Source organism: Haemaphysalis longicornis, unplaced genomic scaffold, assembly GCF_048455015.1.
Source record: "Haemaphysalis longicornis isolate Haplotype H1 unplaced genomic scaffold, Haemaphysalis longicornis Haplotype H1 scaffold_3, whole genome shotgun sequence".
Classification (NCBI taxonomy): Eukaryota; Metazoa; Arthropoda; class Arachnida; order Ixodida; family Ixodidae; genus Haemaphysalis; species Haemaphysalis longicornis.
This window is the reverse complement of record NW_027526335.1, coordinates 34888727-34908697: the sequence shown is the minus strand read 5'-3', so window position 1 is coordinate 34908697 and position 19971 is coordinate 34888727. Positions and strand designations below refer to the sequence as shown.

Here is a 19971-nt window from a genome sequence, read left to right as displayed (position 1 = left end):
CGCTGCTTGGCGGCCATGGCCCCATTGTGCAGCCCCAAAGTGGCTGCTGCTTCCCGGCCACCGGCGCCCGTTCCTCCGGCTGCCGAGGGCCCCCCGTCCACGTCCACCTCGTCGTGGTCTGCCTCGTCGTCCTCCTCCTCATCCTCATCCGCATCATCCTCGCGCTCATCTTCCCCGTGCGAGGTCTGCCTTCCACCGATGGGGCCCCAGGGGAAGCAGGTGCGCACTGGGGATTGTTGTGACCATTTCTCCCTCCTTTGGCTGTTTTGCTCATAATTTTGGGAGAGCAGTGAGGATTGCTTTTTTCAGTGGGTTTAATAATAGCCGCTTAGCCGAGAAAAGACTAACTGCACAAAAAACAAGTGTGCTTCTCTTAGAAAACAACAAACACACCAGGTGGTTTAAAGCGCCAAATGCAATTTCAAAATCGGTGTTCGAAATGGCCGCCACGGTTCTGAAATTTCGGTATCGATAGAGGGATCTCGAATTAGTATAGGCATGGTACGGTGAGAATTAAGAAGCTACACTGCAAAGAGGAGCACATACAACAGGGGTAATTTGTTGTAAGCACTTGTCTTGTTTGTGTTCCTGTTCTCTAGTCAGTATGACAGGGCAACTTACCCTACTACATGTTGATTTTTGGTAAGTTCTGGCCCGTGCAGTGCTCTAGCCCATTGCGTGGTGTAGGCGTGCTTCTCATTTTGGGTGTGTAAATTTTGTGTTCATATTTAAAGTGGGAATCGGATGCAGCAAAAGGTTTGTCACCCTTGCTAGCTCACAAAGTGTGCTCGCAATGGGAGCAGGTTACACTAGGAATAGTGAGCTGACCCACTGTAAGATTTCGTCTCTCGCCGGAGAGGGCAGCTCCTCCCAGAGTGCCAGATGAGCCGGGGTGAGGGGCTGCCTCGATGCATGTCCTAGCATGCCGCACCGGTTCGGGGTAAGACGAGGACTCGACGTGTGTGTGTGTGTGCAGGGCCCCCACTTGAACGGTGGCAAGACCCTGAAGCAGCTGTCGCGCCTCAAGACGGACGGCTTTGTCAGCCTGCACAAGCTGGACAGTCGGCGGCCGCCCTCCACTTCCCCCGACGAGGGCTCGGTCGATGTCGACATTGAGTCCATATCGGGTCAGTGGCTCTTCGCTCGGTTGGGGCACTGTTCAGGCCATGCCAATGATGAATAAGACCTTCTTTATTACTTGCCGTGAGGCTGTGAGAGGCTACGCCAGCCTGCCTGTGTAGACTGTTGAATGACAAACTAACTGCTGTGGTTTGCAGTTGCAACAGCTTACTGTCTTTCTTCTAGCATGTTGTGCAGTTGAGCAAAGTAGCATTTTGTGGGCCATCAAACCTCTCCACTTCTCAGGGAGATACGTGGGGTGTGAAAAAATCAATTTGCGTTATTTCCAGTCACAATTCTCAGGATTCATTTTCATGACGAACCAGCTCTTCTGTGTGTAATGAAGACAAGGGACTGGGAAAGGCAGCATGTCAAGGCAAAAGACCTACAATCTGAACTGCAGTCGTATGTTCTCAGGCGTATGACTGCACATACAACTGCCGTCATGTAGGAGGCTTGCTCATCGTTCATATATGCCAACACTTGTTCCTCTTCAAAAATGTGCGGTTTTATGTAATTGCAGGCAAAAAAAAAAAAAAAGAAACTAGTCTTGGAGGCACGCATCTTTAGTAAACAAATGGCAACCTCGAAGGGGTTCAGCACCGTGGTTGATTCTGCCCGCAAAATACTATTTGAAATGGAGATCAGTTGGCGTGGTGGGACGTGTGTACCGATGCACCCCTGAAACCCATTGCAGACTCTGATTCAGCGAACCACTGGATGCGGCCCCACCCGGGCAAGGAAAAGCTGGACGACAAGGCATGCCGCGAGCGACAGCGCAGACATGAAATGTTCAAGCTCTTCTTGCACCTCCAGAACGTGGCCTTCCGATCGCCCCGCTCGCGGCCGCTCTCCAAGATCTGCATACTGGGACAGGTGCGTTTTCTGCTCGCCCCCTTGCCCACAGGCTGGCCAGGAAGGTCATTCTGCTCAAATGTTCCCCCCTGTTTTAATGTGTGGCACTCTGTCGTGCACCCCCACAGCCAGGACTGTGTAACACCTTGCATTTGCAAAAAAATTCATAATTGGTGGAAGTAACACATGTAATCATTATAATAGCGTAAATGGGGATGATGGTCGAACAGGATTTTTGAAAACAAAAAACAAAAGCCATAAAAACGATTTAAAAATATAATTTGACTAAATTAAAAATGTGCATCTCATATGTCTCCATCAAAAAACAAAGACAAAGCTAGGAAAGCGTGGGAAACAATGTTGCAAATGCGAAAATAGCGAAAACAACTAGCCCTGCACTGTGCTTTGCATCTGCAGGAAAATACATAATTAGCAAAGTAAAGGCACTTAATCGCTACAGTGGCGTAAATTTACATCATTGGAGAAAAGCAACAACAAAAAAAAACTTGCAAAGCAATAAAATAACCCAAACTATTTTTAATAGTTGGAATTTCATAAAATAAAAATGCCAGAAGAAGCGCTGTCAAAGCCTTACCTTTCCAGTAAATACTTGTAGGTAATTATGTAATCAAATTTCGTTTTTATACACAACATGCTAATGGCCCTTTGCTTGCCAGCGTCCCCCTACTTGCATTGGAGCTGACCTCCTCACTGAAGTCGCTTGCCACTTCACATTTGTTGTCGGCACACAGATCGTCCTTCGTGCCGTCGAGGCACTCCAAACTTCCCTTCTTTGGGCCCACGAAACACACGGCAGTCCCTGATCATCACTCAAACCTCTTGTTTTTTCCAGTAGTGTATATGCAATGGGCCAACATTTATGTGCCGCATAGCCATGCCATTTCCGTGTGCATCAATGCATGCTCCACCACCTTCAGTTTAAGACCAGCTGTGTAGCTCACGTACTGGCCCATCGTACGCCACACACCAGGAACTCAAATAAAGCTCGGAACACAGCTGAACAAAATCATGGAGCGTAATGGCGAAGTCGCGGAACAGCACAGAGCAGGGAAGGAGTGTGGAGTATGTTTGGGACTTTGATTGCACACCACAGCGCTTAGGCTTGTTTTGCGTTCAGCAGGTGGCGCTCCACAAGTGCGCAATTTTTAAATTGTGAGCCACGGCATTTGCGCTCACGTCTCCGGCTACTGTAGAGATTTCTTTTTGTTAGAATGCATTTTTCCCTTTTCTGCACATACTGTGGCGTGATATAAAGTCTCTGCGATCGTCTATAGCATCAGCAACCAATTATTGAGAAAAGTGGGGGAAGGGGGGGGGGGGGGGGGGGGTCAATACGCGAGTGGGTTCGTTGAGCAATTAAATACGGTAAATAAATCTGGCTGTAAAGAACTCACAATGTAGATAATTGTTCTACTAATGCTACACATTAGTACAGTGGTTCTCAGCCATGACTGCCCCGGGGACCCCTTTGGGCTTGCGAAACTGATAGGGGACCCCACGATTGAGCATATGAGTTGATCGGTGTCATTATGTCAAACAATTTGTACTTGAATCTACAAGTCTTTGAACACTTGTATGCTGCCTTTTGGGGGTCTGTTTCTCGCTCCTTATTGTTGGCGTCACGGTTGTGCGGCTAGCAGACGTTAAAATATGTGCTATGCAGAAAAACTAAACGTACATGTAATGCAGCGAAGCCACCTTTTTGCATTGCAAGAAAGTTCTGGCAGAATCGAGAAAACAATGGCGGGGGAAAAGTTTTGAGAGAGGCTTCGCAGACCCCTGAAATGTCCTCGCGGACACCCTGGGGTCCGCGGACCCTCATTTGAGAACCACTGCATTAGTAGACCATTCTCTGAATTTGTGCAGATTTCTTCTTGCATTCATGTTGCCACCTGCAACGCCACATGATGGAACTGAACCAAGGCCACAATGTACTCTGGCTGCATGTGTAACAGTTGTGATGGAATTTTGGTCCTATAATTTATCATAAGCATTTTTTTGTCTGGCACATCGCATGTGTATGCTTGAAGTTTATTCTGGATGAAAGACACACACAAAAAAAATGAACTATCAACTATCAAGTACCCGTTGTCGTGGTTGGGTGCACAGTGTTGGCCAGCGTCGTCAAGGTAGAGTAGCTGGTGGGCTGCTTGCACGCAAGAGTTGCCTCCTGCATTGCTAAGTAATGGTCGCAGTGATTATTGCGATGTCTTTGTAGACGCTTGCATGGTGCCAGTTGAGAAACGCCAGGGTACATGAATGGCTCTCAGTGCCAGCTGAAAGAGCTGGGAAGTTATGTTAGTAACGCATTACTGGGGCAGGGCCTTAGCCAGGAATTTTTTTTCGGAGGGGGTTACGGCTTTTCTGAAGCAAGGAGTTGTGCCGAAAGGAACACTGGCCGTATTCTGAGTCCGTCCTACTTCATGTGTTTCCTCGACTTGAGGGGAGGATACTGCAGTGCCTTGACATGTGAAAATCGCCTTTAAGGATCTCTTTGACTGGAGGCTGGAGTGGCGGAGGGTTTCAGAATGTGGGGGCAAGCCTTAAATATGCACTGCTTCGGAAAGATTTCGAAGCGGGTTCAAACCCCCACCCCCCCTTTCCTGCTACATCCCTGAATGGGGGTTAATTGGTGCTGCATAGCAAGCGGGGACGAAAAAAGATGGCGACACAAGATGAGACTGCCTTGTCAAGAGGGCCTTCGTCTTGTGTTGCCGTCTTTTTTCGTCCATGTTTGACTTCTAAGGTTTAAGGGGTGACACTGGGATCAGATGGCAAAAAGTGACCAAAAAATTGTTTTTTCGGAAGTCAGATTTTTGGATTGCACGTCTTATATTCTATGCGTTTCCAAAGTTTCCCCATCGAAAATCATCGCAAAGTGCCAAAGAAAAATGTTTGTCAGCTGAGGTGACAAAAAATTTACACAAATTGACGAAGACACAGCAATTTTTGGAGCAGTGTACCTCCAGAACGGCGCCATCAGGTGCCACCACTTTGGTCTCGTTGGATCAGTCGGGCCTTTAACATTTTCGTGACTGTGCCTATTCCCATCGATAATTTGTTATCCGTGATTAACGGAAGCAGGCACTTGGGGGCAGGCCACAGTTGTGCAGACCTGGAGACACGCTGAATTGCCCTCCCCCTGGGCTCCATGGGGAGGGGCTGGGCCTGGATTCTGAGTGGCTGAAGAAGCCCTTTGCCCTTGGTTGCAGGCGAGCCAGTACCTGCGCTGCCTGTCGATCCTGTCAGCACACCTGGCGGACGAGGAGGAGTGGCAGCGCCAGTACCAGGCGGCCCTGAAGGCGTACCTGGAGGCAGCCCTCAAGGGGAGCGCACCCCCGCGGCTGCCCAAGCTGGAGCCCCGGCCACGCCCGCTGCCGGCCTTCGTGGCCAAGGTGTGCGACCTCAGTTCGCCCACCCTGGCCCCGCTCCGGGAGCCCCTGGAAGAGACGCCCGCCCCGAGTGTGCCCAGCCCTCCCCGAGGTGAGCACTGGAAAGCAGCACACACTGTGGGTGCGTGGGGCTGCATGGATTGCAGCAGTGTTGCACAGCAACGGTCCTATGCCGAAACAGTTGGGGGCAGCTGCAAAGGCAGCTTGTCACGCTGCCTGCGAGGTGTGCCGGAAGAACTCTCGAGTACCTCTGAGCACTTTTGAGGAGCTGTGCGTGCGAGAGCGTTAATGCCCAGCTTACTGCCCCTGGGGTGCTGAGCACAGCGCCTGTCTCACAGGTGACTACTAGCTGCGCCACTGAGTGAGGCTAGCACGCATCCCCCTTTGGCTGCCGTGTGCGAGGTTTGGCTGGCCCCTTAGCAGCCAATATCAGGCCAATGCATACAAACATGCGCAGCTATGGGGACGTCAGGCAGGCGCACACCTGCATTTACACTCATTGGGCATTTCGACACCGTTTGGCTGCTACACACAATGCTGGCTTTTTTTTTTTCTTTTCTTTTTTTCTTCTTCATTCAGTGGACTGTCCATTGCGACAGGGGAGATGCTGCTCAAAAACACTTTCCTCCCCTCTTTTTTTTTATTTTATTTTATTTTTTTAAGGCTCAGTCCTAAAGCCTTTGCCACACGGATACCTTTTCACAAAGATTCCAATTTTATTGTTAAATTTTATGCGACTTCATTAGCAATTACAAAACAAGTGGTTTTTTTTGCCCTCACTTTTTAGCCACCAAAAGATTCCCGTACAGTACCGTACAACAGCTCATTAAACTTGTTGGAAACCACATTGTGCCAATATGGACCAAAAGTTACGTGCATGCACGCACATATCCAAGCACGCACAGAGAGTAAATTACAATATGTAAGCGCGCGCACGCGCACACACACACACACACACACACACACACACACACACACACACACACACACACTATTAAGAGTACTGTATTTGCACGATTCCAACGCACACCTTTTTCGCTGAAAGTAGCGTTCAAATTTGTGTGCGCATTACAATCGGGTGCAAAACTGAAATCGGCTTGGCATACCCATTTCTCAATCAGCACACCTTAACCAGCTGTTGCACGTATTTATCTTTAAATTATATTTTGAGATTAGGTTATTTTTTATAATTTTCTTTAGAGAATTTACCTGTGCATTACAATCGCGGGCGCATTAGAATCGTGCAGATATGGTATGTGTGCCAAGTTTCATTGTAGTCAGGCAATTTCAAGTGCGCCTTTCAACCTGCACCCAAATGGCGAATTTTAGTTGCATCAGCCTCTAGTACCAACGACACATCCATGTCGGTGCAGAAATTCTGATCACTGACTTGCCTTTCGTTGTTTTTGAACAGCTATATCCTATTGAGAGCAGTTGCAAAGTCAAAGCAGCATCAATCTCATCTTGTGAAGTGCCGTTCTCTTTACCCGGGTTTTTTTTTTTTTTTTTTTTTTTTTTTTTTTTTTTTTTTTTCCCCATCTTTGGTACTTCTCACTGGTGGCCATGTGCTGCTCGCAGCATGGACAGCCTCAAACGTGCTTTCCCATTTCCTTTGTTGCCGGTTTCTTCCCTGTACAAACTTGCCTTGAGCTGTCGTGAAGTAGGAGGGACAAAGGTGTGTACTAGAAAGCATAGCTACCCTCCAAGCAGCTAGCTGATAATGTGCTCGTTTGTTTATATTGCTCGAGGCACCTGCCAAGAATGGCAGATCGGGAGTGTGCGCATGGGTGGATCACTATTGGGAAAGTTGTTTTCAGTTCGCTATGCTGCACGGCACCATGAAGACAATTGGGCGCTAGCCATGGTGCACTCACTACTGTGCCGTGTGATGTGGCACGTAATTTAAACGGCAGGTAGTGGAGCTTGCAAAACACTTTTTTATGCATTTCTCTTTTGCGAGTGTGGCCACTGTGAGACGCGTTCTAAAGGGCAGGGCCTGACTGATGGCAAACTGCAAACAGTGCTGCTGTCTTGCGATACACAAAACACTCAGACTTCTGTCGACTTTCATGGTTTCTTTTTATGTTTCCACTAGTACCTTGGCTGGTTAGAATTTTCGTCTTTGTACTGACAAACCTGATTGAGCTAAGAAAATAATATAACTGGAGAAGTGGAGGTTTCCGGGGAAAAGTTGATCTTTCTACCCTCACCTCCACATTAAGAGAGGGGGGGTGGGTGGATTATACATAGCTCCGAGGTATGCTGTATAGAGTGCCCTAACAAACTGCAAAGGCACCAAGAGCCCTCGTTTGAAAAACAGTGCTCAAGAACAGTGGCGCTTTTTCTTGCAGTTATTCCGGTTGGCAGCAGTAAAAGACACATTGCCTGTGGGAAGGAAAAGCACTCTGCAAAGTCAGGTGGGTGCTGGCATGCCTTGAGAGCTGAGTACTTCATCGCTTTGTAGTACTAGGGATGCGCAAATGTTGTCTGAGTGTTGGATTTTGATCTAATGGTGCCATTGCAAATGATCCAGGTGAAATTTTGGATTTCCGGGTGTTTAGTAAATTAATTGATATCTGAAGAAATGCAGCACCTCTCTCGGTTGACCCCTGTGCAAACAGCCTGTTTTTAGCGGTCACGTGTAATGTCTGCGCCAGTTGCCCATGTCGTCCCGCAGTAGGCGTTCCTCCACAGGCCAAAGAGGCAATCGGGGCCATGCAAAAGCGCCGGCAGCTACTGCATGTTGTTGGCTGACCCCACAATACGGTAACGCGCTGGCGACGTCTCCTTGGTTGAGTACTCGGTGCCGTTTCTATCCATGCCGCTTCCGTTCGATATTGTTTTGGTCATTATGGGTTCTTAGTGAAGACAGTCGGCAACTCATTGTTGGAGCACACGGACCATGCTCCACCAGTGGAAATGCGATGACATTGAGGAGAGGTAGGGAGCTTTCAACTGCTTAACGTGCGAAAATCAATCCATCCTCTGCATTACAGCTGGCCAGCACAGCTGGTTTTTACAATAAACACACCAGGGGAGGTTTCCATCTTTTTACGAGAACAGTGAGGCTCGCAAAGAAGCTTTTTAAGCCCGTCTTAGCCATGAGCATAGCTCACGTAAGCCAAGCTTCATCCACACGTCCGAATGAAACACCTATACATGTTCTTTTTGAAAACGCCATGAAAGGTGGACTGTTCCTTGTTGTGGCTGTTCTTTTACAGGTGAAAAAACGCATGAAAGCAGCAACAGCAACTTGGCACTCCAATGCATCTCACAGCATTGTGCTTAGTCACTTATAGCTTAAAGTAGTACTGACACCTAATTTTTGTTTTGTTTGTGTTTTTGTTGATGCTTAGAGGCCCAACAATCCTGAAACAGCAATTTAAATTCTTGTGCACACAGTGATTCATTTCATGGGTAAATTGTCAGTTTCAGTTCCCATAGCTTTGAGCCCGGAGGCGCAATCAACAGAGTGACGCCATTATCTCACCATTTTGCGCTGATGTCAAAACACTGCGGAGCGGCCATTTGGAGGTTCCAATTGGACACCCCAATTGTTTGCCAACTTATTGCACTTTCAGTTGTTTCTGTCCCATTATATCAAGTTGCCACTGCATTGCATTGATTAACTGTGTCAGAAATAAGAAATGTCTTTGTATGGATGATGGATGAATAAGTTTATTTCAGTGTTTGTATACAGGTCCGGCAGTTCGTTGTTTAAGGGGAGGCGTGTGTCTTAGAATCCCGAAATTTGGCCAAAAAGTCGATTTTTCTAAATAGCCATTTTCCGAGAGTAGAGCTATTTCTTCCGGTCACCCAAATATCCAGACCCAGAAGCACGTATTGGAGCCATAATATCAATTTACAAAACAGACGGCTGCTAAAATCGGCCAAGATTTGACGCGAAAATAGCATTTTTTCGACAACTCGCCGCTCGGGGTTCTACATCAACATGCGCTATGACATCCATCTTGGTATCATTCAAAAGTATCTTTTCTTTTCTTTTTTTCTTTTTTTTTTCCCTTCTGATTTCTCACCAGAACCACTGCGTTTTGTCCATTGGTTGTGAGTAAAACAGAGGTAGAAAAAAAAAATGGAATGCGCCACCCAAATGGCTACTGACTGCACGTGACCGCAGGGTGCAATCTGATTGGCTGGGCGGCGTCGGTCGTCTGCTCAGCACTCTCATTGCAGTGCAATAGCTCCTGTACTTGTTCATGCGAGGACCGGCAGAAACCCCGCACGGCGTAATAATAAAGTAAATATGTCTATTAGGGGTGTGCAAATATCACATTTTTCGAATATGAATCGAATATCGAATAATTAAGGGGGGTCGTGGCTTTAAAAATAAACTTTTTTTATTTCTTTGTGTATTTTGATGACAATTGGCACAGCAACTGTAAATGCTTGTGTGATAGCACCATAAAAATTTCGAAGTAATATTTTGAAAACTTTTATTTATACAATTGTCTTTCTGTTTATTATTTACCGTATTTACTCGCATAATCCTCGCACTTTTTTTTCGGAAAAGTCAATGCAAAGTTAAGGGTGCGAGAATTATGCGGGAAAAAAAAAAAAAAAATCCGGTGCACAGTGTTGCCAATTTGCCCTATGCCAGTCCCGCTAAATGTAGCGGTCGTTTTTTGTATATGTAAGCTCAGTGTTGCCAACAGCAGCTATTTCTTTTTATTTTATTATTTACAACGTAAACAGTATCCCGTCGATCAGCGATCATGAAATTGCCGCCTTTGCTTTCTTGCCGCCTTTGCTTCCGGTCGCGTTCGCCGCCGCGCGTTCGACATCTAGCTCGCGTAGGTCGCCTGCGAACAGCCGTAGTTTCGACGCCGGCGGCGGAGCGGCCGCCGCCGGGCGACGTTCGCCGCCTTTTCGCCTACATTTCGCTGCATGGAGGTAGTAGCCATGCAGGTTGTTAGGGGTTAGGGCGCCTGGATGGCCTTGGATACACAGCGCTCTCCGCCGAACGGAGAGGCGGCGGGGGAGGGCACGCGTTGGAGAGCGCGTGCACCATGCGGGTTTCGCGAGCAGGCAACTTTCGCCGCTGCAAAGTTGGGGGTGCGAGGATTATGCGAGGAACCAAAAAATCCAAGTTTTTGTGGCTCATATTAGGGGTGCGAGGATTACGCGAGTGCGAGGATTACGCGAGTAAATACGGTATACGTACTGCAACCCGTAAGGGCTATGGCAGTAGTGGGGAACAGGCCGGTACAAAACAAACATGGTGTAATAATTTGCGAAGGAAAGTAAAATACAAAGTGGCAAGACATGGCATCACATGGTGGCATAATGAAGACATGGTGGCAAGTAACAGAACACAGCAAACATGCTGTGCAAAACTGTGCATACTGTGCATACTGTGCACAGCAAAAAAAAAAAAAAAAAACTGTCAAAGGGTATGTTCACCTTGTACCGAGCTTGAGCGGCCTATAAAACATGATATAAAACTTGTTTGAAGTGCTTTGACAAGGTCGTGACAATCAGATTTTTTATTAAAACACAATTTTTTTAGTTGTCAGTTTTTTAGAGGTGAATGTACAAAAGGCATATATACCATGAACGGCTATTTGAATAAAAAATTCACTAAAGGTAAACCTGAAAAACCAAGAGTGTCACGACCGCAGCTGTTCATCAAGGAATGTAACGCAAAGAACGGAATCAAAATACACCTAGCGGTTACAAAGAAATCACTGGAACAAACGACGTACGTAGAAAAAAAAACGTTTTGAAAAAACGGCTTCTGAGATTGCAACATAGATATCATTCATGAAAAGTCACTGGGGTTGTAGCATTCCATGTTATTTTGAACACGGGGCTTCTGGGATGTCTTGCTTTGAAATTGCAGTGCCTTTTGCGGTCCTTTTCTTTCCATAAAGCATCATTTTCAGCTCCTCTGTGAAGAGTACATAGCACAGTTTGCGGACCAAACGGGGGGAGATAGCTTTCAATGCAAAGTAGGTTAGCTGGTTGCTTCTGCTGCACTGGACAACTTCCCTCTGCAGCGTTGTGACCATGGCAACAAGTGAAGCACTCTTTTTTTGTACTTAAATTTGAAAACTGAGTTTTGACTTCTTTTATGCTTTAATTATAACCTTTCCTGGAGCAGCAACTCCGTACTCGTATGCGCAGGTGTTCATTGCCAAAAGTTTACATACCACAAGGATACAAAAGCTCGGTATAATATTCTGCGTAACCCCAACTTCAATGCATGCACATTTTTTTTTTTAGTACTCTTGACATTCAGGGCATCCAATATTTCTCGCAGCACAACCAATATGCACTAAACTATATATGTATGCATTGGTCATAATAATTTCCCTAAAAAATTCAATTTGTTAAATGCTACGGCAGTAAGGTACATTTTTAACACATTGGTATTAATAATTTTCCTCAAGAAATTCAATCTGTTAAATTCTACGAAAGTAAGGCACATTTTTTAACGCGATCAACACGTTTTTATTCCCGACTCAGACCTGTTGCATTATTATTAGAAGTGCACGGGAAACGTTGCGCAAGAAAGCGATATGGCTCGCCCGCATCGCGGCGCTCGTATACCGCAACATGTCATACTTTAGTTATCCCTGAAATTGCCCTTCAGGTCGCTTTTAAGATTAAATCTAACGACACAGGAGTTAATTACAACTACTGGTGTTCAATTGTACCCGGTTGCGCAGTCAGGCGATGCTCCAACGCGCAGCTGCTACGCCGTTTGCGCCGCAGCTTTTGACACGTCGGCCGTTTTAGCATGTGAACATCGCAAATCAGGCGAGAAGTTCACTTTGCGAATTGCTATCACAAGCGCGCACACTGCGTTTCACCCTTCGGAGTAAAGTAACGTGCTCCACGAATCGTTCGATGATCTCCGCCTTTCGAGCCAAGCAACTTCCCGTAGTCTGGCTTGCGATCTTGAGCAGTCCCACCTCAATAATGTCCGCGTTGAATACCACAGCAGATAACATGACTGAACAGAAACTTGGCCGAGCGAAGCAGCGAAAACGAACTCTGAAACGCGCACTATGCAGTTCAGGTGGCCGCCATCTCACATTGCCGCGGCGACGCCCAATCAGGAGGGCCGTGTCAGCGCGCACCGACCGGAAGGCCATTCGCGCTTCAGATTGAGTGTAGGGTTGAATGCACTGAAGCAACGCAGGCGATGAGGCGCGCCGTATTGGAGGGCTCCAGATTAATTTTGACCACCTGGGGATCTTTAACGTGCACCGAAATCTCGTACACTTGGGCGTTTTTGCTTTTCGCCTCCATCAGAAAAGCGGTCGCCGCGGCCAGGAATCGAACCCGCGACCTCCTGCTCAGCTGCGCAATGCTTTAGCCACTGAGCCACCGCGGCGGGTCACATTTGCGCTTCAGAATCTATTTCTGGCTTCATTTGTGCGTCTTTCTTTTTCTGCCGTTTGCGCGTCTGTGAATTAACGAAGGTAAAAGAGATGGCCGGGACCGGATAGAGGATCGCTTGGCCGATCCAATGGTGCCAAAATGGCTGCGCCCGGTGGCACCGTTGCGGAGATACAGCGCTCCGAAAATTGCCGTTTTTTTCGCCCGTTTGCACTGAAATTTTGTCACCGCGGCTAGCAAAAGTATTTTTATGCCACTTTGCGATGGTTTCCAGCGGGAAAACTTTGCAAACGCACAGGATAGAAAACATAGAAACCGAATATGTTGCTTTAAACAAAAAAACGATGTTTTGGTCATTTTTTCCGAAGTTGAAAGCCGCATCCCCACCATTAAACTAATCAATCCAAATATTTGAAAATAGCCGATTATTCAAACCATTTCGAATATTCGAAATGTTTCGGATACATAGTTTTCGAAGCGAATACGAATATAACATACTTATTATTCGAGCAATATTCGAATTTTTCGAATATTCGCACACCCCTAATGTCTATCAATAACTCAAAGGAAAAACGAGCAGTGTTAGAAAGCGCCTGGAATGTGCTCTTCACCGTGTCTGGCGGCACCTTGTTGCGAGAACAGCGCCAAGGTGGAGGTAGGCTTAGCACACTCGCGGGCTGCTGGAACAATAGTGTTAGCGATATGATTACGCTTGAGAGTGCACTAAAGTGCATCTATCTCTAGATCAGCAACTAACAGAAGGAAAAATGACCAAGTGGAGGATGCCACTTGCCAACGGCGCAAGGGAAGTGTATCTCTGTTATCAACGATGCCACAGCTGGCCGGTTCGCATCACTGCGCGTGCTTCCTTGTCGGCAGGTTACCGTAAAGATGAGTGATTTGAGAATGATAAACGTTCGCACTGTGCACAATGTGTGGTGATGACGGGATATACGAGTAGAATAAATCGAAAACATGGTTATCCCACCTAGCCAAGTGCACGCACGCCACAGAACAGTGGGGTGCATTCCGTTACCAGCCCCTTCGTTGCAACTCATTTCGCGCTGTGCAAATCTCCCTGGAGCCGATTTCATTGCAACATATGAAGCAGCAACATAACAAAATAAACATTTACAACTGTGGTGTACGATCGGCACCTCAGCGTTAGTTGCTGAAGAGTTACGGCACGCTGCCAACAGCATAAAAATTTAAGCAATGTTCTGGCCTTGCTGTTGTTCAGTTTTTCTGCCAAGTGCCATTGAGGATTTTATAATTTTCCCATTAGCTCATTTCATCAAACGTGGTATGCTCGTGTTGAGCGAAAAGTGAGCTACATTTCAAAGAATTTTTTTTTCACATGCTCAATAGATAAAACTGTCACTTATAGTAAAACTTCAACAGCGATTTTCTCAGCTTCTCTTTTTTTTTGCATATGGGCCTAGCCTTACAGAGGTTGTCGGGTCGTTTTTTCCAAACAATTTCTATTAACATTATACCGTTGAATTTGGTATGAAATGAACTGCATGCTGATGCTACTTTAATTGGCTTAATACGCCTCTTAATAAATGTTATGAGTAATAATATGAGCTCATTAAGTTTTCTGAAAACTGTACTTGGCATGATTAGACTAATTTTATCCAATCAACTATATTTACAGGAATACAAATAGCATCAGCATGCATGGAAGGTCTTAGGCTGCACATCCATATCATTGGCCCAATTGCAATTCAAATAGGGCAAGTTGCATTTCGATGGCTCGATTGCAGTTCAAATAGGACAAGTTTAGGACATCCAGCGGTGCACCTCACAACGAGCATTTCAAGGGCGCCTGCTAAATTCCAAAAGCAATGCATTGGGAAAATATTTGCGATTTATGTTCCTAAACGGTCGCTCGAGCAGGTAAATGTAAGCAAAGACAAATGCATTTTCTCTTCACAACCCCTTTAAGGAAGGACTAATCTTTTCCAAGTTTTAAGAAGATCAGGATGAGTCCTTTTCTTTATATGGATATTTTAATTTAAATATTTGCTGGAAACACACTTAAACAATTCTTTTGCATATTTTTATTTTTTCTAAACAAGCCATTGTTTGCAGACGCATTTGGAAATACTACAGGTTAGTGGAGATTCTGGAGTTTCAATAAGAGCAACAATGTAGTGTCTGGCTGATTTCAGAAGTTTTTGATTTTTTGTTGTTGTTGTTATGACTGTCGTCGTTGCAGGATGCAAAGTTTATTTTATGCTTGCTTCCATTCCAGTGTAGTTTTTGGTTTCATGCAAATTTTATGCAGCACTCTTACATTTTGCTGCACATGAAGCCACTAAGTTGGAAAAAAAAAATGCTGGAAACAGCTGGTCATTCCTGAGACATTTGCCTTCTTCTTTTTTTTTCTTTTTTTTTTTTTTTTTCTTGCATAGTACACGTTAGAAGAAAACGGACTTCTATTGTGAGCTATATACTGGGTGCACTTGTTAAAAGGGGAAAAACACGCAAAATGCAAATGTGCATGCACATTCGGTCTCTCGGGGAACCCCTGTGACTTTACCCTTTACAGTGTGGACCTTTCCTTTACAGTCTCAAGCCTGTTTTTGCGTGCTGGGGTTCGCGATTCCAGTAGAACTGTGCCCACGATCGTGCAGTTTTCCTGGACTATGTTCCTGTCATACAGCTTGAGACTGTTGACATGCACGGATGATTTGTAGCCTGATAACATCTGTGGCCTGACATTGTATTTTTGGCCCAAGGGGAGTATTTTCACTTTCTTTGCCGTTTGGCAGCAGGTAAGTGCACCAGTAGCAGTGTTGGTCACAACGAAATGGGCTGAGCTAACCGAGTGATTCCTTGAGCAAACTGGGGCCGCGCAATCCTTTTTGGTTGAAGGAGCACTAGGAGAAGAAGAAAGGCCTGACATTGTTGGCTGCGGGGGTGATTTTATTTGGGCAGGTGGTGCTGAGCAGCGGCCGAGCAGCGGACTGAAGGACGCCGTGCGTGCTGGCCCAGGCGAGCCCCCTGCAACAACGTTCAAGCTGGACGACGGCCGCATCGGGGCCCTCCGCAGCGTGCCGACTGCTGCGCAGGGCCCGGACTTGCCCCGCAAGTACACGCTGTACCCGGTCAAGGGCACCGTTCTAGGGGACCTGTCCAAGGTGGCTGCCGCTGCACAGCACATCATTGGGCCCTGCGTCATCAAGCGGGTGAAGCTGCGCTCTGGACAGACAGTGTTTGTGTACCGCCAGCCGGCGGCTGACGGCACCCTCCCCAAGGAGGACGGCGGGCGCCCTCCTCCTCCTCCGGAAAAGGCCCAGGAAGAGAAGGCGGCCGAGCAGCCGCCGCCAGACCAGCCCCACCAGGGGGAGAACAGCAGCAGCAGCCAGGGCCAGAGCTCTTCGGCACAGGGGTCACCGGCGAGCCCGCGGGGCTCACCAGAGACTCCAGCGGGCTCACTGGAGAGTCCACAGGGCTCACCGGAAGGTCCGCAGGATGACGCCGGCCTGGGGGAGACCTCGGAGTGGGTGTCCGGTGATGGAGACACGTGCATTGTCATGAAGCTGCCCGTCAGCTCCGACGAGGACGAGGACAGTGGCTCATCGAGCGAGTCAAGCGAATCATAGCACCGGTTAATCTGCCGCAACCACTGGACAGCGGGGTGCGTGTGTGTGTGTGTGTGAGCGCGCGCGTGGAAAACTGCGTCAAACCAAAGAGGGACACAGTGTAGGCCTCCGTATTTGTGACTCTGTGTGAGCAACTGAAATGACCCACCCGGCTGCTGCTGTCCCTAGGTGTGCAGACGTTAGCGGCCACTGTGTTCTGGCAGCGCACGTGTGTGTGAGTGCACACGTGGGCACATTCCGAGTCAACCACAGTCAATCATTTCGAGTGAACCACGACAGGTGCAGTACTCCTCTGTTCATCCGTCTCCCCTTCCTTGTAAATACACGTGTTCAGGTCCATTCTGCGTGTGGCTGCCTGTTCACTCCGCAAGCGCACGGGTGCATCGACGCGTTGTGCGTGTTCTGAGCAGCTGCTTGTTGCACGGGCGTGCAGTGCAGGCAACACGTCCATTTCTCAGGGGGGCACCACTTGTGTAAATTCTTTGGGGTGACACATACAGCCAACATACAGATTGACCTGTGTGTTGGTTCATGGCCCTAGTCTGCAAACATGTTGCACTTGACAGCGGCAGTACACAACCATAGATGTGAATAAACTCATGTACTCTCCTCTAGTATACCCAGTGCCAAGAACATCTGCTTTAGGCAAATTTTGAATAAAGAAACTGATTTTTTTCAGTCCCTTGAAGTTAATCCTAAGGGAGTCTGCTATTCTTGACTGCAAAAAGACAAAGGTCTTTGGACATTTTTCGGTTCAACAGTTTGTGTCTTAATGGGAAAGCATATTGCTGAAGCTCATTGAAAAGTGTAGGATAAATACAGTTAAATGAAGTTCCCGGTTTTCAAGCCAGTTTTGTTGCCTTTAACCCATGTGCTCGAAATTTTCAAGTGTGTCTCTTCAATGCTGAAAACCAACATGCAGATATTTTTTGTGTAGTTTGAAGCTATATGTGAAATGCTGTGCCACACTGTTCTGCCCAAGTTTTTGATTAACTATCAGGAGCTTTGAAAGTGCTTTAGGGGGAGTTGATCGTCATCGTCATTGTTAATAATATTATACTATTATTATATTTTGGTATGGCAATAAGTTATTGCAGCCAAGGAACATTGCGTAACCTTTAGCTTGGTCTATCTGCAATGTCCTGTTATATTTTGGTGCAAGAATGTGTGGTAACTTTGAAAATGATTAGTGTAGAAGATCATACTTATAAACCGTAAAGAGACCTTGTGAGCTTCGGCGCAAGTGTAGGCACAGTGCGGGTACTTGGAGGTGCTTTCTAGTGTAGACAAGGAACGCCAATCCGCACATGCCGATAAAAAAACCCCACCTCTGACCTCAACACTCAATGTCCTGATTTACGTTGTTTTCATTTTCACCATCTTGTTCACATGTTTGTTCGGTTTACATAATAAAAGCCCTATCCGAAAGCCACAGATATCCAAAAGAATTAAAGCGAAAGTTCAAGCCAAACCAAGAAATCAGTAATTCTGATATGTATTTTGCATCAGCCGTTTGATGAACAATAGTCTATTTGGTGGAAACGTAGAGTTGTGCAATAGTCTATTTGGTAGAAACGTAGACTTGTGCATGCAGCTTTTTGTGTTTGTTTGTTTTGTTTCCTTTTGTTGTACTTCACAATGTGGCTGCCCCTGTGAGGAGTAATTAAGAACACATTGGAGCTTATGTGGAGCTTTAATGCAGGCCTCCACAGTAGGAACCCTGTACTCCCTCCACAGTCTGTCAGCTGTGGAGGAAAAAAAGTTAGACCAGTGCGTGCCAGGTGACATGTGAACATTTCAGCACGCGAGTAGGACAGGTGCACCCCAGCCATGCATAACTCTGTCTGGGAAAAAACTCCCACCTCCCCTCGCGGGAACCCCTGTGTAGATGCGACGCATAGGGGGTTCACGTTGCAGCGTTGGACAGCGGAGGAACGGCGCTGGAACGATGGAGTGGAGCGGCGCAGGCACCACGTTTTATAGCGCGCATAATGGTGAGGGGACGCGCCGGCCCCAGTGCGTCTGCCGCGGCTATGACACAACACAATCCACTTTAATCCAATCCAATCCAAGTCAATCCATTCGAATCCAATCCAATGCCCATCGTGAGAGAGGGGCGTCAGAGAGGAGAGGGGGTGAGCGGCGGAGAGCGCAGCTCGCGCGGCGAGGAAAATGGGAAGGGGCGGACGCCGACGACGACACCGGCGCCGGATGCAGGGACAAGGCGAGTGAATGAGATGCAGTCGCATCTAAAAATGTGGTGTGTGTCACTAGCGTGCCTGTTTAAGTATATCGCACCAAAAGGCCAAAACATCAGGGGTGGAATAACTGCGCCATTTGCACCATTGAGCACCAAACTTGCTTACCTGTGCCATCCTGTGCCGAACCTGTCCCTGTTGAGCCAAACTCGTTTGTCAGAGCCCTCCTGCACCCTGGTAATCTAAGGATAAACATGCTAAAAACTGAAAGAACTTTGTTACTATAGGACAACTAGAATAAGTATTTGCACAGTTCACAACATGGAACTCCTTGCGTATGCCACGAAGTCACCTTCGCAGCGTGACCACACCAGGATTGTCTGCTTGGCTGCCCACTGCATAGTTTGGGAAGCACCCACAAGACCGCGCAGTGTTGCAAAGTCCCTACATGAGAACAAAAGAGGTAAATTCCAGGACTTGTTGATTTTAAGCAAAAAAAGCACTTTTCCTTGCCAAATTACTTCCGGTGGTACTGTAGGAGCTCAAAATTTTACTACAAAGGAAATGTTTACCTGACCCTTAGAGTCCCCTGAAAAGCTGAAGAGGGTGTTCTTTTAATTCAAGTCAGTAGATGGTTTGGTAGGTCACAAATTTGGTGTCTGTACTGAGAGGTGGCACACGAAATGACCGACAGTGCAAAGAGCAGTGAGGGCAAGTACAGCAATTGAGTTGAAAAGAAAATTGGCAGCTCCTTTTATTTCTCATTTTGGACTGCTCAGAGCTGCTTGTTGTGCCAGAGCGCCTGGCCCAAAGGTGTTGCACGAGGCGACGCGCCGACAGCGAGGCTGAGTCACGCCTCTCCCTTTCGTCGCTGCGGCGCGGCCGAATCCCGCATCTCGGACGACCAAACAAGGGCATGTCGCTACGCCCGGAGGCGAGGTCACGGAGACAGCGGGGGCATCGCCCTCCCTTTCCCCATTGGCGGCACAGCTGACTCACCGCTTCGCTACCATTCGTCGGAATTCAAACTTCAGGCAGCGAGAGCCCTGATTGGAGCTACTCGGGGCCGCGGAAGCACCGAGCGAAAGGGTGCTGTCGCCTTTGTGCGAGTCATGTAAGGTTTGCTTACCCTGTACATACTCACCGTCGGACAGTAAAAATGGGTACGTTTCGGCCCCAGGGCCGGCGCTTGGCTTTCCACAGAAAGCACAAGATGTGGTGTCGCCTAGCTAAGGCTGACCTGGACACTACTAGCAGTAACCCAAGCAACCACCAGACGTTCGCGGGCCATCCAGCGTGCGTCCATTCCGGCTCTAGCGGATGTCCGCAGGAAGTCCGTTTCAGAGCCGGTGGACGTACCTTCTACGTCCGTGGGACGTCCGGATTTAACACTTCCGTACGTGCACTCGG

The 19971-nt window shown here is 47.4% G+C and overlaps 1 protein-coding gene across 5 annotated transcripts in view; it reads left to right on the top strand.

Moving 5' to 3' along the window:
- Nucleotides 1–17041, top strand: part of LOC144174263 (uncharacterized) — a 58561-nt gene extending 41520 nt beyond the window's left edge. For all 5 annotated transcript variants that reach the window (XM_077702862.1, XM_077702861.1, XM_077702863.1 and 2 more), the window contains 6 exons: nt 33–219; nt 977–1127; nt 1817–1995; nt 5208–5478; nt 7739–7804; nt 15696–17041. In XM_077702862.1, the coding sequence (XP_077558988.1) occupies nt 33–219; nt 977–1127; nt 1817–1995; nt 5208–5478; nt 7739–7804; nt 15696–16363 (1522 nt within the window). In that variant the 3' untranslated portion in view covers nt 16364–17041. The remainder of the gene's footprint in view (nt 1–32; nt 220–976; nt 1128–1816; nt 1996–5207; nt 5479–7738; nt 7805–15695) is intronic.
- Nucleotides 17042–19971: the final 2930 nt, after the last annotated feature.